The following is a 17,227-nucleotide window of genomic DNA, read 5'->3' as shown; positions in this document are numbered from 1 at the left end:
TGCATGCACGTGAGTTCAGTAAAACTGGAAACTCTTATTGGATTGATGGGTATGCAGGGTTAGAAATAAAGTATCAACTTTAGGAGTCAAAAACATCATAGTCGACCATTTGGTTGATGTATGGGTGGACGTGTGGGCTTGAATGAATGCACGTATGTAGCGTATGCATGGGTATGCAGATATGTATGGCTGGCAGCCAGACATTTATTTGCAACGATATATGTGTGCATATGTATGTGTATGTTGGATATGTGTGTGCGTTTGAGTACACATATTTACGCATGCATGAATGAGATGAGAGGGTATGACGGCTTCCACAGCATGAACCAGCAACTTAACTTAACTACACTACAAACAAAATAGGAAACTAATCCTAGAACAAAAACAAAACTAAACTAAAATGCAGACGCACTTATTTAAAACAAGGGAAACTAACTTATTATGTACAAGGAAGGACTACAAATCATACCTCAAAACATGGTTTGAGGTGGATACCATTCACAGGGATCGGTAAGATGTCTCCATCCATGGTAGCCAGCTGGTAAGCATTGTGTTGTTTACACTCAGCAATTTGAAATGGCCCAGCCTACATGTGATCAAATTTATTTTGTTGGTCGGGTCTGCTCTTGAGAACGTCCCACTTTAGTACCATGTCGCCAACATGGAAATCTTGAGCTCGAGCCCTCTTATCGAAGCTCCTCTTTATTTGCATTTTTTAGTACTCCATGGTCTCCATGGCCTTTTTCCTAGTTTCTTCCAGCTCCATCAACTGGGCACACCGCACCAGCATAGGGTCACCTTCCTCAAATAAAACCAGTTGTGTAGCAAGATCAAGTGCTGGTAATTCTGTCTCAATTGACAATCTGGCCTACTTCCCATATACAAGTCTATAAGGCGAGTTTCCAATGACTTGTTTTGGGGTGACCCTGTCAACCCATAAGGCAGCCTTTAATTTTGAATGCCAATCTCTTCGATTATCCTGCAAATTGAACTTGATGATTCTTATCAGGTTCTTGTTGGAAGATTTCGATAATCCATTTCCTTGTGGGTAATAATTTGAGCTCATACTGAGATATATTCCATGATGAAAAGCCTAATTAGTGACTTTCATTCCAACAAAAGAAAGTGCATTATCTGAGATAATGGAATCCGGTACTCCAAATCTGTTCACAATGTCATCATAAAAGTTTAAGACTGCTGATTCATTTGCGTCCTTTAACACTGTTGCCTCGGTCCAGCGTGTGAAATAGTCAGTGGCTGTAATAATCCACTTGTGACCTGCACTTGATGGAGGGTTAATGGCCCCAATAAAATCAATGCCCCACTTTTGAAAGGGATGTTCGGTTTTAATTGGCTGCAAGGGCAAAGCTGGCAGCCTTTCTTTTCTTGCAAACATGGTGCATTTAGTGCATTTTTTGACATGTGCATGACAGTCTTTAAATAAATTAGGCCAATAATAGCTAGCTCAAAGAATCTTATAGGCTGTTGTTCTAGGAGAAAAATGTCCTCTTGAATGTCCATCATGAAATTCATGCAATACTTGAGCAGTTTGATCTGAATCTATGCATCTAAGAAGGACTCCATTGAAGTCTTTTTGGTATAGAATATTATTTATTAGCACGAAAGGGGTTGATTGCAAGCGATAATACCTTTGCTTTGCTCGATCTACGGTGGCTGGACATTGACTAGTTTTTAAAAAATGGATCATATCTTGTAACCAGCTTGTTGTTCTGTCATCATTTCCAGTAGCACCGATCAGTAAAATAGCATTTGCTTGCTCCTCTAGCTCCAAAATATCCTTATTTGTGATTTTCTTGCACAAACCCTTCCCTCGAACCAGCTTGGTTATCTGGATATCTACGTCATATTCCATGACACGTGTGATCCAGCTGACTCTTTTCTCATTCAAATCTCTACTCAGGAGAAACTCTTTGACGCTTGGATGCGTGACATGCAAAATGACTTTGTTATGCATCAGCAAGTGCCTGAATTTCTTAAGGCTTTTTACAATAGCAAGGACATGTTTCTCAACAAAGCTATACTGTTGTTCATACTCTTCAAGTTCTTTGCTGAAGAATGCGATTGGCTATTCCAATCCCTCTGCATTTTCCTGTACCAGCATGACTGAAATCACATCATGACTACCATATGTGTAAAGAATAAAATCTTTACTGAAATTAGGATTGACTAGGATGGGTGATGCTACTAATGTGGCTTTAATGGCCTAAAAATTTTCTTTGGCTTCCTTCGTCTAGGTAAAAACTGTATTCTTTTTAAGCATGGCCATTAAAGGTTTGAGAAGTGCTGCAATGTTAGGCAGAAATCTCCACACGAAATTGATGCGGCCAATGAAACTTTGAAGACCTTTCTTGTGTTGTAGTAGAGGCAACTCCAAAATTGTTGCAACTCGTTCAGGGTCCACTGTGATGCCTGACTTGGATACAATGTATCTGAGTAATTTCCCTTCATGCACTGAAAAGATACTCTTTTTTGGGTTTAATTAGATACCAAACCTTCTACAGCGTTCAAAAATTTGTCTTAAATGATTAATGTGGTCTGCTGTTTTCTATGAATAAATAGTGACATCATCCAAATAAACCAAGACAAACTTGTACATCAGGTTGCTAAAAGCCATCTCCATGGCCTTCTGAAAGGTAGCTCCAGCGTTGGACAATCCGAATGGCATTCTTTTATATGCCATTGTTCCCCATTTTGTTGTAAATGTTGTTTTGAACTGATCTTCCTCCTTTACCAAAATTTGGTTATAACCTGAATAACCATCCAGCAAAGAGAACCTTTCAGCCCCTGATACACTTTGCAAAATCTGTTCCATGGATGGAAGCGAGTGTCTATCCTTCAGCGAGACTCGATTGAAGTCTCTGAAATCTACGCATAGCCATAGCTCGCCATTTTTCTTCCTTACCAGGACCAAGTTAGCAACCCAACTTGTGTGTTTGATAGGAAAAATTATCTTACTCTTGATCAATCTGAAAACTTCTTTTTGCATCAAAGGTTCTAGCTTTGGATTAATAGGCCTTTGCTTTTGTCAAATTGGCTTAGCTATTGGTTCGAGCTCTATTGTATGTTGTGCCAGTCCTAGACTGAATCCTTTTAAATCATTGTATTGCCAAGTGAAGACATCACTGAACTCTTGAAATAAATGAAGAAAAGCTTCTTCTTCTTCAGCTGAATTTACCTTGCCGAACTTAAGGCATTTACCTAGTGCAATTTCTAGATCTGCATACTGGTTTTCTTTGACCAGCAAGTTGGCTTTTCCTATTCTGAGTTGATCATCAGAATTAAATACAATTTCTATAATTACTAAACCTTTTGGTAACTTGTTGTTTTTTAATTGTATCACCTGATCACCATACTGATCTTTATATCTCTACTGGTTAGAACTGGCAAAAATGTCTTCTTCTAGCAAAAATTGCAAAATTTGTTCATCGCTGTCAAAAACTTGCCAACTAACATCATTATTAGGAACTGAAGGCTTGGTAATGATTCTGATATGACACTAATTAGTATGGGTGGAGACGCTGTTGACAATGTCATATTGAGCTCCTACAGCTGCCAGTCTATCGGCATGCTGGTTTTCTTTTCTAGGAATAGCCAGTATATTAAATGCATCAAAATTTTCAAGCAAATCCCAAACACGATGTCTATAAGACTTTAAAATGTCATTTTTTGCAGCATTCAGACATCTGATTTGATTTACTACTAGTTCACTATCACCATACACCCTCAAGCACTTAATACTGCACTTTCTTGCCCATTCTAATCCCTGAACTAACCCTTCATACTCTGCTGTATTATTGGTGCAAGAAAAACTAAATCTGAAAGCGGCATAGTACCTATCATTGTCGGGTGAAACTAGCATGATGCCTCCACCGGCACCTTTTTTACCTCTTGAACCATCAAAAAACATGCTTCATAGTTGATCTTGGGATTCTCCCAACTGATTCACTGGTTTGACCAGATCGGGAATAACTTCACTTTGTTCATGTATAATGTAGGTCCCCAAGTCAGCATTCGTCATATGGTAAAACTGGTTTTCATATGTTTGACTTGATGCCCATTCATCAAGAAGAATATCTGGGACATCATCTAGCTGGGTTCGATTTTCAGCAGCTATATGACATTCTGCTTGGTCAAATGCAAGTAGGATCGCATTGACAGCACTAGGAACATAAGGCTCTATGTGGTTTTTTGCAAGTAACTCTGATTTGATCCTCACTTTTGTGCCATATCTAGTCTTAAAAATCATGTGGGACCAATCGGATGATAGGTAACCACCAATCTTTGTTGTGAAATCTCTAGACAAATAAATGGCAAAGTATGGAGGTAAATCTATAACATAGATATCTTGTTGAATGGAAAAATTAGGATGGGCATGAAGGGTGACACTCGCATCTCTAATCACACCTATAGTACCTACGGATGTCCCATCAAGCTGAACAACACCCTTTTCAATGGGTTGGTATTTTAGTCCTAACTAGTCAGCTATCTTTTTTGGCATGACTAAACTTGTAGCTCCACTATCTACCATACAGTTATGGACTAGTTTATCGCCAATAATTAAGGAAAGATAGAAAGGAGGTGGTTTTATTACCTTATTTGGTTCCATGGCAATTTTATCACTGTCCTCCTCCTTTTCATTAGTGCTGGTTAACACCACTCTTGCTGGTTCATCCATCACCCTTGAGGGATTTGCTTCATCTGAGAGAGCCTTTTGCAAGATATCTGCCTGACCGAGGATGGCCAAAGTCTCCCACATTGACATGGACACATTCATCTTCTTCATGTTCTCCACGATATTAAATGGCACAACGAAGTGTGGTTTTTGATGTGCTTTAACAGCACCATGCTCCGCTGGTCTGTGAACGGTTTCCTTAGCGACAGGAACGTGAGTGTCTCCCACTGCATTTTTGGCACTTGATGATGGTTCAGTAGTATCAGGTAGTCTACCCTTATTTTCTGTTTGCTCTATTTCAAGGGCTCTTTTCTTAGCTTGGGTATTTGCTGATATTGTTGAGTCATTATTGACTGCGCAAAACTCATCTTTCTGCCAGTTAAGGAAGTCAGTTTTAGGAGTAGGTGCATCATGCTGCTGTTCAGGTGCATCATAAGTGGCATTTTGTTGTCCTGCCACCGTATTTTGTACCATTAATGCCTGGTTTATAACTCCATTTGTGCATGTGGCCTGATTATGCAGTTTGCTACAGGGGTAACACCATTCAAAATCTGCTGCAAGGTTATTTTGCATGGGGACTATGTCTTTTACTAGATTCGCAGCATTAAGAGGGGCCGAGTTATAAGTTCGAAAAGGTCTTTGATTGATATTTTTCCTATAATCTATTGCATTACCTTGAAATGGTTGTCTATTTCCTTGGGCCTGACCTTGATTTTGCTGTTGGTAAGGCAGATTTGCAACTAGATTATGCTGTTGGTAAGGCGGCCTAGGCTGGAACTGTTGTTTTTTAAGATTAACCAACTCATTACTAAAATTTTACATCATGTTTTCGATCTTGAGCTGACTATTTTTTATCTCCTGCAGTTCTTGTGAAGGGCCTGCAGTACCTGAAGGGCATGCCATGGTAATTTCTTGGCTGGGAACAATAGGTAACTGGTTAAATTGTGGAATTGTCAATGGCATATTTGGGTGAATGTCTGGAAAAATGGGTATTGGAGGCCTAGGGGCTATTTTACCAGCTTGAATAAGACTATTTTCAGCTCTAAGGGCAATATCATAAGCTTGAGGCAGTGAAACACCTCCCATAGATTGAATCATTACTGATATATCGCTATTTAAGCTTCTCAAATAATAAAGAAAAGCATGATCGGCTGAAGGTCTCACCGTAATGGGTATTCTAGTCTAGGTTCTTTGAAACTGATTGTTAAAATCCATCATTTTCTCTTGTGGCGCCCACTTTATAGTTGTGAGCTACTCTACCAGTGACAAGAAGTCAGACTTGTCTTCAAAATGTTTCATCAAAGTGTCACCCAAGGCATCCCATGAGCCTATAGAGCCAACAGTTAGACTTCTGAACCACTATAATGCTTTCCCCTTTAAAGATGCCGCCAACAACTTAGTAGCCACATCTTCCTCTGTAACATGATGTACGTTGCACAAAGTAGCAACATCCCTTATGTGCTCATAAGCTGTAGTCTGATTTTCTCTAGTAAAATCTGGTAGACTCTTCAATGCTGCAAGTGGTATATCATGATGTTGGGCAAAATTCAAGGAGCTCCCTTGATTAAAAGACACAAAAGCAAACTATCTCACCATTGGCGGAGGTTGCTGTAGAGGTTGTTGTACTGGTTGTTCCACAGGTTGCTATTGTATAGGTTGCTATTGAGCAGGAACACTTTGTTGGAAGCTCGTATTTGCTGCACCTGCTGGTATAAAACCAGTACTTGCTGAATTTGTAGGTGAATTAGCAGATATGCCAAATAATTCAGCCCTTACTGATGGAATTGCTGAATGTCTGACTTTCCTTTGGTCTGTTCTACTGTACACGCAAAAACCAGGGGCTGATAGTTGCCTTCTTGGTGTTGGCTTCGTTCTAGCAAGACTCCTTCCACATCCTTTTAGAGTTTCCAGCTACAGATATTCAAAAGAACTAGAACTTCGTGTTTGTATCTTTCTCATAAATTTGTCATTTCCTGCTGGCTGGTTGAAACAAGGCTTTCAGCTATACCAGCACAGTTGGAAAATGTATTCGGGTCCCACCAAGCATGCCAAAACTATTAAGTTTTAGGATTTGCACCCTTTACTGAATGGGAAAACATTTAGTAACCCTTACTTAACATGGGATTCACTTCACTATGTGGGACTAGACAGTGAGATGAAACCTCCGGATTCTAGGCTGGCTCCTATTGAGTCTCTCAGTGATAAACTCTTGAAACTTAAAGAAAACTTGAGGGAAAAGGGGAAGAAGTTACTGAAAACAAAAAAAACTAAATCTTAAGTCTTAAAATAAGGAAGTGATACACCAAAGAGGGGTATAGAAATGTAACCCACATGTGACAGAGAGGATAATGTAACTTTATGAAACACAGATGAAGCACAACTTCTTGTAAAGGCTTGCACAAATGATTTATAATAAGGCTTTTTTCACTAAAACTACAGAAAGAAAGACAAACTAATACCTCCCTTTGACTAATTTCACCCAAAAACACATGTTATAACCTACAAACAAACTTACTGTTCTACACAGAGGTGCTGAAATGAGACAAAAAATAGGGAATAATGAAACATTCACAAGTTAACCTATCCAATCATTTTGAAATGCACACAGAAATTGTAGAAAGGAAAAGGGCTCAGTGATAACTTCACCAAGCATAATCACACTGCTGCAACCTGTATTATATCTCCACAAATGAATTACAGACTCTGTAAAATGAAGTCCAGGACTTAGATAAAAAGCCACAAAACCTCTATCCACACAAATCAGAACCCCTAAAATGAGTTGAAAAACTCATACTTAACATCTTTTTTCCAACTGCATTTTACCAAAACCCATAAATGCTAGGTCAGATTCAACCCCAAAGGCCAACTTGAGTCTTTTTCAAGACTTCAAAAGGGTGTACCAAATAGCCCAAAAGGCATGATCTGATAACATCACCAACTACCTCTCATAAATAAAGCCCCAAAACTCCTACCAGACTCCAGAAGCAATGATTTCCTGCCCCCTAGTCTTATCATACATGATTCAACACTCAATTAAAAAGATCTGCAAAATATATGTCTCTTAACTCTTTTAAAAAGGAAAATAAATAATTATTTCCTATCATGAGACTTATTAAATGATTTAAAATATAAATCATCTAATATCTATAATTTAATAACTTTTTATAATATGATTTACACTTTCTTATTTTAATAATTTTATTAGTTATTATTTTTTTATAAAAAACATTAAGTAATAAGAATTAATTACTTAATTTTTTTTATAAAATAGCTAACATTTATTAAAAAAAAAAAAAAAAAAGATAAATTATATTATAAAAAGTAACTAATAAAGGAAATATATATTTAACCTTCTAAAGAGTTAGACAAAACAAAAGTTTGCAAATAAATAAAAAGAGTTGAGTCCTAAGTAGGAAGACTTGGGCAAAAGCTCGCAACTATTGGGAAATTAAAACACAGCAAAAGATTCCCCCCAAAACATCGGACTTCAAATTTTTATGGAGAATGAAAAGGGGCGGACTAATATGTGAAACCCCTAACTTATTTCATTCATACATTTGAGCTCGCAACTAGGAGAGGAGTAAGGGTTTGAAGAAGATGGAGATCTGTTGCTTGATTCTTTTTTGCCCACTGCTTGCTCCTCCTCTAGAAGTTTTCTGGGTCGCATTCGAAGATGATCAGTCGGCCTTGCTGTTGTTATTTTGAACCGCCACATTTGGGAACATATCTTCAACCTGTTGTAAGTCACCATGAAGGTATGCTTGTTTGGGCCCTTTTGCATTTGGATTTCATTGATGTATCTTCATCTGCATGCATTTCATGGTCCAATGCATAATGTTAGTGCCGTTGTATTGCCAAATTTTCTTCATCTAAATCCACCATAGGTCTTGCTGGAAGTTGTTTCTATGCATAATATGCTTCATATGATCTCTTGCTTGATGTTTGGACGTGTGAGATTCAGATGGCTCGTATTCTAGTTGCCATATGATGTAAATACATCTCTTCTTCACCTTGCAAATTTGATTGCTTGTGGATTGTGGATTTTTTGGGGTTCAATGCTGATTGGAGTGCCATATTTATGCTTTCTGTTGATTATATGAACTTGCCTCATCTGCTAGAACTTTCTGTATGCAAATTTGATTGCTTTGTGATCCCTTTTATAGCAAAAGTTGATTTGGGTTTTATGGAAGATGTCTTGCTGATCGAATCATCATAGAAGAATTGTATGTTCTAGCTTTTGCACTTTTCAGCTCTCTGTATTTTAAACTTTGCATTACTTGGTGTTGTTGTTGTTAAAAAACAAGTGTAGGAAGATGATAAAGTTGCTACTAACACATAAATTCTCCTCATTGTGTTAAGTTGAATCCACTTTTCAGAAATCGCACTGGTTCTTACTGTGGCTTTGAGAACACTTAGATTTTTCTCCTTTTCTCTAATGGCTTATCAAACCCTCATAGCTGTATAAATATTTCGATTGTATTTGGCTGCTACGAAACACATTTATCTTGGTTGGGACCTTTACTTGAAGGAAGGAATGATTTTGAAACTTGTAATGCTACTGAAACTAACAACAAACTTGATTAATTATGCTTGGAAAATCGAAACTCCAGTTTTGAAATGGTCTTCCTCTTTTATTGGTGGCCTTTATATTCATCCATCAGAAAATCACAACAAAGTGGATTTCCTAATTTTCTTGCCATGCTTGGGCTTCTTGCTGCTGTAGAAGATATTTGGCACATTCTTCAATTGATATCTCTTTTTCTTACTATGAAATTTGCACATCCGACAACATCCTTCCATTTAATGATAACTAAAAGTTCTGAAGATGACTAACTGTTTGCACCATATTACACATTAGAAGTGAAACCATGGCTATTGTAATTAGGAAAAATTTAATATTTTCAAAGTCATTTCATTTGCTGGTTACTGAGTAAGTCTCATATAGCTATTCTTTTGCTAGTATAATTGCACACTCGTGATATCAACAACCTCTTATGTTTTATGGCATGGCTTTGCATCGACATGGATAACCCTAGCATGTTGTTTTAGGTTGCTTCACACTCACATGCATTGAAAAATACCAGTCATTTTCTTGCTAGTTGCTGTCCACAACGTGAGATATTCAACTAACATTGCTACAGCGTTTTTCAACAGTCCTAAGCCTCAAATTCATACTATCATATTGGCATAAAGTTAGGCCAGAATCACTTGGTCATAGATGCATGCATTACCGAGTTACAATACCTTTTTCATTTATCACACTTTTGCCTTTCCAACTTATAGTTGCGGTTACATAATGAAGCCATTTATCAGCACCATGTCTTGATTGATATTTGCTTCCATATCTCCTTTGTTGAATTAAGATGCAGAACTTGGATTCCATTTTCATGTTTGTACATGTTTATAATAACTTCATAATGCAGATTTGTTAGTCTGTTCATCTTTTCTATTCTGTTGCATATCTTATGAGGTTCGAGCACGGGCTCGTGAAACTCACAAATGGTTTTATTTCTTTTTAACATTAAATGTCAATATCACTGCTTGTTTTCCTTCAATATCACTGCTTCCATTCTTCAACTATATGATTGTATCTACTTAGCCTTTGAATGATATAGAGTGAGGTTCCTTCCTTATATAATTTTATTTGTCTCTAATCTCCATGTGGTTGAGTTAAGAAAGGATTGAATCTATGTATTTTGAGATTATATTGATGAACTATGCATTTCTAGGCAAAGATAAGATTGAACATACTCTTTTCTTGTATCACCCCCTCTATATTAGATTAGGTAGTTTGATTTTCATACTTTTCCTTCCCCATTTTCCTCTCAAAAAGTAGTTATGTGTGCCCTAATAGTAAGGAATTTGGCCTTCTCTAGAGACTCAATCTCATTATTCAAGCCCCATAGCTTGGAGATTGTTTCCATGTTACACAAGGTTGCTTAAGTGTCATACCTTAAGTAAGGGTGTAGACTTTCATGTCAATATTTTTTGGCATGCCTGGTGGGACAACATTGAAGCACTTCTTAGGTCTACTTGTTCACTAGTGTTAAAGAAAAGGACTTCAACTTATGCTGAGGAAATAGTGTTGTTCTTAGCATTTCAATACTTCAAGAGGCTCATGTTCAAGCACTTGGTGACTCCATCTCTACCTCTTGGTTTCTAGAAAAAAATTATTGTAATTCATGCCCAAGGCTCAAACAAGGGCATCTTCTAGAGGTAATTTTGAGTATATTTAACTTTGATTCTCAAATCCCAAATGAAAGAGAAATAAACTCTCTCTATCACTAGTTAGGAGTTTAGAAATAGCACATACACCTGTTAGATCTCTTTATACTCCTATTGATAGATCACAACCTAGGGTACCATATTTTCATCTCAATAGATCATTGTTCCATATGTCCCTAGGACTTAGATGTTTGTTGCCTTTCATGGTGGTAGTCCTCTTATTCTAGACCAAAGACATGATATCTCAGTATCTTCTCTTAAGAGCCTACCTAATTTTATTAGTGAAACTTCCATTTCTCCTATAGAGCATATTTAATAAATTTCAAACATTTACAATATACATGGTATTACAGAGGATGATGTTTCTATTAGACTTATAGCCTCATAATTAAAAGGAAAAGCCTTTCAATGGTATGGGGGATTACCACATAATTCTATCACTAACTGTGATGAGTTAGGAGAAAGATTATGCAAACATTTTGAAGGTAAAAGTGATCACCTATCACTTTTAGAGAAGCTAACTAACATTAAGAGAGCACCCCCATGAATATATGACTGATTTTAACTATAGATTTTAGAAGACATGGGATAGAATACCTGTTGTAGTAAAACCTTCCCCTAGTAACACCTTCTTGCATTACCTAAGAGCTTTCAATAATGATATTGCTACTACCTTACAAGCCATGGGAGGGGATACTTTACCAACCACATATGAAATTTCCATAAAAGCATAAAATATCTTGATTCAAGGAGGGAACTTAGCTCTAAGGCCTCTAATTCCAATCTTTCCAAATATGCCTACTCATTATCCTATAGTAGCCCCTATTCCTACCACTTCCACAAGTCAACCTCTTGATATAGCCCCAATAGCCTCTACATGTTCAAGTGGGATAGATAAAACCAAGGCCATGATGCAAATGATGATGTAAACTATGGATAAAAGGCTTTAGGATCAGAGTACATATATAGACAAGAAGCTACAAGATCAAGGTTCTAACTTAGAAAAGAAACTAGAAGACAACTCCTCAATGGTGGAAAAGATGAGCAATAAGGTGGTGGCCTTAGAAAGATAACAAGCTCAAAATAGTAGGCCTTTTCCAGTCTCATTATCAAAACCACACATATAGGCCACCAAATTAGAGTTAGGGTTATGTTCCATACAACTAAAATAGACCTATGGGTAATCCTTTGATGCAAATAAAAGCACAAATCTAAATAGGGCATTAGTTCCCCAAACAACCTTGTTCATGAGAAATAATTTTTTCCTTCTTGAAATCACTCTTATGGGTATTTTATGTGCCAAAGGATACAACTATCCCAAGCATTAGTCACATAGGACCAAGAAGCAAGACAATAGTATAGTGCCAGTCACTCTACTGATTATTCTCACCTATAGTAGCAGAGTGATTGTTCTTTTATGAACCATCAGCCAGAGGAACATTGTCATGCCAACTATGATGTTATAGCTCATAATAATAAAAGTAAAAGAAGAGCTATTAAGGATGCTACAACTCTTCCACCAAATCAAGCTTCAATTTCAGGCATTTCTCCTCATGTGCTAGTTATAAACACATAATCACATGTCGCTCCCCAATAGAAGAAAAGAATAAGAAACAAGAGATCTAATGATTTTCATGCTGCTTAAATTTAGTCATCAATTCCTATAGTCCCCAAGGCTCTAGTCAAGGCATTTTCCACTCCTCTCATTGTAGTAGATCATATGAAAAAGACTATTGTTAATATCTCCTTGTGGGATGTTACGAATATGCCACCATAGATGAAACTAATGTAGCAAGAGTTAGAGAGCATAGGGGTGGAAAATCAATTAGCCACCTTAGATAGTGCAACAAGTCTGGTGCAAAAAACAAAAGAAGGAGATACAAGTAAGAAAAATAGACCTGCTTCTTTTTATGTCTCTTTGATTATAGGGGACAAACTAGCTCATAATTGCATGATTGATTTGGGAGCTAGTAGTTCTATGATGCCTAAACATATAACTGACCTCCTTGATATTAAGTATTAGCGAATGGTTAGAGATGTTCTCCAATTAGATGGTATATCTATTAAAACCATAGGAATCCTAAAACATGTCTAGAAGGCATTGCATGCATGTCCTATTTGTACTATCACTTAAGATATATCAATAGTTGAGGTTGAGACACATTTTTCCATCTTTCTAGAGACTTCTGAAAGAAATGATAAGATAGAGCAAGGAACGAAAAAAAATCCAATTAAGTTAAGTGTGAAACGATGTTACCATGAGATAAACAAAATCCAAGAGCATACACCAAGATGGTTCAACAATGGAGACAAGAATTTATAAGGGGAAAGCAAAGCAAACCCCTTGTGAGTATTATGAATGGAGGCAAATGCCTAGAGAAGAGAGAGAGAGTGTGTTGGAGAAAAATAGCTCAATACAATAACATCAAAATGATGTGTAAAGAAGAAAGAAAGAGGAGCATCTCTTTTAAAGAGATGAGAAAGGAGTTGCATGTGTTCACATGTGTAACTCCCATTTCTATGAATGCCACATTCATAATAGGTGTGTGCAAAGTGTCACAATCCTCTTAAGGAGGATAAACTAAATTCCTTAATAAAGGAATTATAAAAATAAGTTGTCCTCACATGTGGAATAAAGGACAAATAATGACATGTCCTCCACATGTGTACAATAGGAAAAACTACATTTAGGGATCCTTGGAATATCCCAATTAAGTACATCCAAGGGAAGATTAATGTTTCTAACAACTTCACTATATAGATAGGTGGTCATATTGTACTAGATTGGTATGATATGTTATTTAGGACAAGATATGGGACAAAAGATTTTATAAGGGTAGAACCTCTAGCCCTTAACCACATAGAGACCTATACACCTAGTCATGTGAGTATAAATTGTAAAATTCATTAGATAGATGATGAGAGCATAACCCATGAGCCTACCACTTCCTTAGTAGTGGTGCTTGATTATCTTTTAGATGAGTGGGCCACTACCTTTCAGTTTGATCTAGCACAAGAAGCTCTAGAGACAAGCCTTGGCACATTTTGTATATTGGAGAAAGATGATCCTATCCCTAGTCTCATGAAAATAAAAGAGGACATTTATGGAGTATGGATCATGTTCTTTGATGACTCAAAAAACAAGAATGGCTTAGGGGATGGTGTGATGTTGGTTTCCCCTAGTTTGAAAAATTTCTACTTTTCTTATAGACTCCAATTTAGTTGCACCAACAACATAGCAGAATATGAAGCACTGATTTAAAGCTTCCAACTTGTAAAAAAAGGGGAATCAAATCTGTAAAGGTCTTTCAAGATAGTGAGCTAGTATTTAACTAAGGAGATAGAACATCACAAAGAATAATCGGCTCAAATCATACAAGTATAGAGTTTGGGATCTACTTGAGGGTTTCCAAGCGTTCAATATCCAAATGTCCCTAGAAGTGAAAAAAACATGTTGATAGACTTGCTACAATAGGTGCTCACTATGATGTACCAAAGCATATTGAGAACAAAAGAGAGTACCACATAAGACTAGTTGTAAGATCTACAATTCCAAATAACCATGCCAATTGGTAGCTGTTTGGCTTTGATGCGCATATTGCTAACTTTATGCAAAGTGAGGTAGCATGCTCTAATAAGAATCAATCCAAGCTACAAAGCCAATATGGTGATCAAATTATGAACCTCAGCTCCAAAAATTTTCCCAACGAGATAATCACCTTAGCAATCTTGGTGATCAATAAAGGAGCATAGGCCTGAACCAAGCTGCAAAGAAGATGATCACATACCAATTGCTATTGCTAATGGAAAGGTATGCTCTAAAGTTGAAAAAGAAATTTTTTTCCATTTATGTCAAGAATTGAATGATTTATTTGCATGAACATATGATGATTTAAAGGGTTGTGACCCAAGTCTATTTCACCATACCATAGATTTAAGTGGTGATGCAAATCCTATTAGACAAAAGGAAAGACTAATCAATCCTAAGATTGAGCCTATGCTGAGAAAGGAACTATCAAGTTGATAGAGGTTAATGTTACTTTTCCTATTACAAATTCCTATTGGGTAGTCAATCTTGTTCCTATTAGGAAGAAGAATAGAGAAATTAGATTATTTGTGGATTTTAGGGACCTTAATAGGGCCTCTCTCAAAGATCACCATACTCTCCCTTCCATGGAGAAAATCTTATCCAAGGTCACTGGCTTTGAAATATTTTCCTTCCTAGATGGGTTTTAAGGTTACAACCAAGTGTTAGTCCAAGAGTGTGATAGATACAAGATAGCCTTCACCACTAAATGGGACACTTATGCCTATAGAAAATTTCCTTTTGGACTAACCAATGTAGGTTCTACCTTCCAAAAATAAATGGAGGTGGATTTCAAGAGCATGATTGAGAAGTTTGTGATGGTCTACCTTGATGATATAAATTTTATTCAAAGAATGTGGTAGACCACTTTGGTCATCTGAGATAGGTGTCCTTCAAATGTAGGGAATATGGTGTGTCCTTTAATCCAAACAAGTGTGTGTTTTCCACCAATCGGGGAAAGTTGTTGGGATATATTGTGTCTAATGATGGGTTAACCATTGATCTAGATAGAACAAAGGAAATCCTTTCTCTCCTACTTCCTAGTCATAAGAAAGGGCTAAAAGCTTCCTTGGTAGAATCAATTTCATAAGAAGGTTCATTCCTAATCTTGCTACCATGGTCAAGCCTCTCACAGCCATGTTGAAGAAGAATATGGTTTTCACCTGGACAAATGAAGGGAGAGCCAATTTTGAAGAGATCAAAGTCGCAATAGCATCAACTCCTACCCTTATCAACCCCAACTTGTATAAGGATTTTATTCTCTATAACCTTGGGGGTGATTCAAGCATATTATTTATCTTGACACAGTTGAATGATCCAGATGAAGAACAACCTATACCCTTTTTCAATGTAGGGATCAAGTATTATGAAGATAAATATTGTTATGTGGAAAAGAAAGTTCTTATTGTCATAAGAGCTTAGAGGAAATTTAGACATTTGTTATCACATAACAAGGTCCAACTCCTAGTTCCACATGCAAGTGTGAAGGATTTCCTCTTGAACAAAGACATCAATGAGAAAAGAGATGGATAGATTACCAAGGTCATGGAATATGATGTTAATATCAAAATCAAAAAACTTGTGAGAGGTAAAGGAATATGTAAATAGATGATTTCATTGAAGGAGATGACCGAAGACGTTTCTTTAGTATTGATAGATGAAAAACCAATAGTGGATGAAGATCTGAATAGTTGGATTCATAACATGAAAACTTTCTTGTCGGGAGGAGGATACCCATAAGGATTAGATAGAGCTAAAAAACAATAGTTCAAATTGCAGTCTATTCCTTTTGTCCTAGTGGATGGGATATAGACGAGATCTAAATGGGGCCCTATTAAGATGTAATAATCCTGATCAAATAGATAGAATGATCTATTGGTGTTTTGAAATGTCATGTTTCAAATATCCCTAATGAGAATAGAATAAATCTAGGGGAAGCTACTTCCCATATACAACATGCCATTTTAGACACTAGGCCAACTATAACGCTAGACCCTTCTTCTACTTCAGGCTTTATGAAACCTAGTTGGTGTACTTCAAATTCATTCATATGGTAACAATGTTAAAGCATACACTTGAATCTAACAAAGTAGATAATACCTTTAATCTTCTAATGCTTATACAACCAACATAGGCATGGAATAGCTAATAACACAACCTATACACTAGATAAGACAAGTGAGGGCAACTCTTTTAGCTCTTTCAATGTCAAAGGGGAAAAATTGATAAATGATGTTAAATATCAGCATAAACTAGGTATGAACAATACAAACATGCATTACCTAAGCTGATTAGTCCCTTATCCATTGGGCATTAACTAAGTCATAACATACACATGGATAACAAAAATATACTCATATATTAATATATTTGATCTATCCATTCACCTTGTAAACAAACATCTATCTTCAAAATGAAATTCATACTTATAAGATCCTCCCATGATCCCTACAATTCTGTCAATTCATATCAGGTTACTTGAGCCCTTGACCCAATAACAAAATGTAAAATGGCATACAACTTCAAAGCCAAGCTATAACTGGACAATATGCACCTTATGCATATATCAATAGAAAATTACAAATCCATGAAGATGGAGACAAATTTCAAGCTGAAACTTTCAATGAGGCTTTCTTATTAATTTCCTTGAAATCAATACATAATGGTATATGTCAAAACTCATAATATACACAAAAAATGATTGTGTTAACTAGTTTCTTACA

General features: G+C 36.6%; 1 protein-coding gene across 1 annotated transcript; it reads right to left on the bottom strand.

Moving 5' to 3' along the window:
• Positions 1–715: 715 nt before the first annotated feature.
• LOC149564273 (uncharacterized) lies at positions 716–2,833 on the bottom strand. Its single transcript, XM_089828323.1, has 6 exons — positions 2,610–2,833; positions 2,264–2,450; positions 2,043–2,124; positions 1,650–1,857; positions 1,106–1,385; positions 716–868 (listed from the first exon to the last, which is right to left on the bottom strand). Exons 1-6 carry the CDS (start codon positions 2,831–2,833, stop codon positions 716–718), a joined length of 1,134 nt encoding a protein of 377 aa, XP_089684449.1.
• Between the last annotated feature and the right edge of the window lie 14,394 nt (positions 2,834–17,227).

This window comes from Cupressus sempervirens, chromosome 4, assembly GCF_028749045.1.
Source record: "Cupressus sempervirens isolate cs-2001-9-10 chromosome 4, ASM2874904v1, whole genome shotgun sequence".
Taxonomy (NCBI): Eukaryota; Viridiplantae; Streptophyta; class Pinopsida; order Cupressales; family Cupressaceae; genus Cupressus; species Cupressus sempervirens.
The sequence above is the reverse complement of the archived record's forward strand: the minus strand, read 5'-3'. Positions and strand labels throughout refer to the sequence as shown.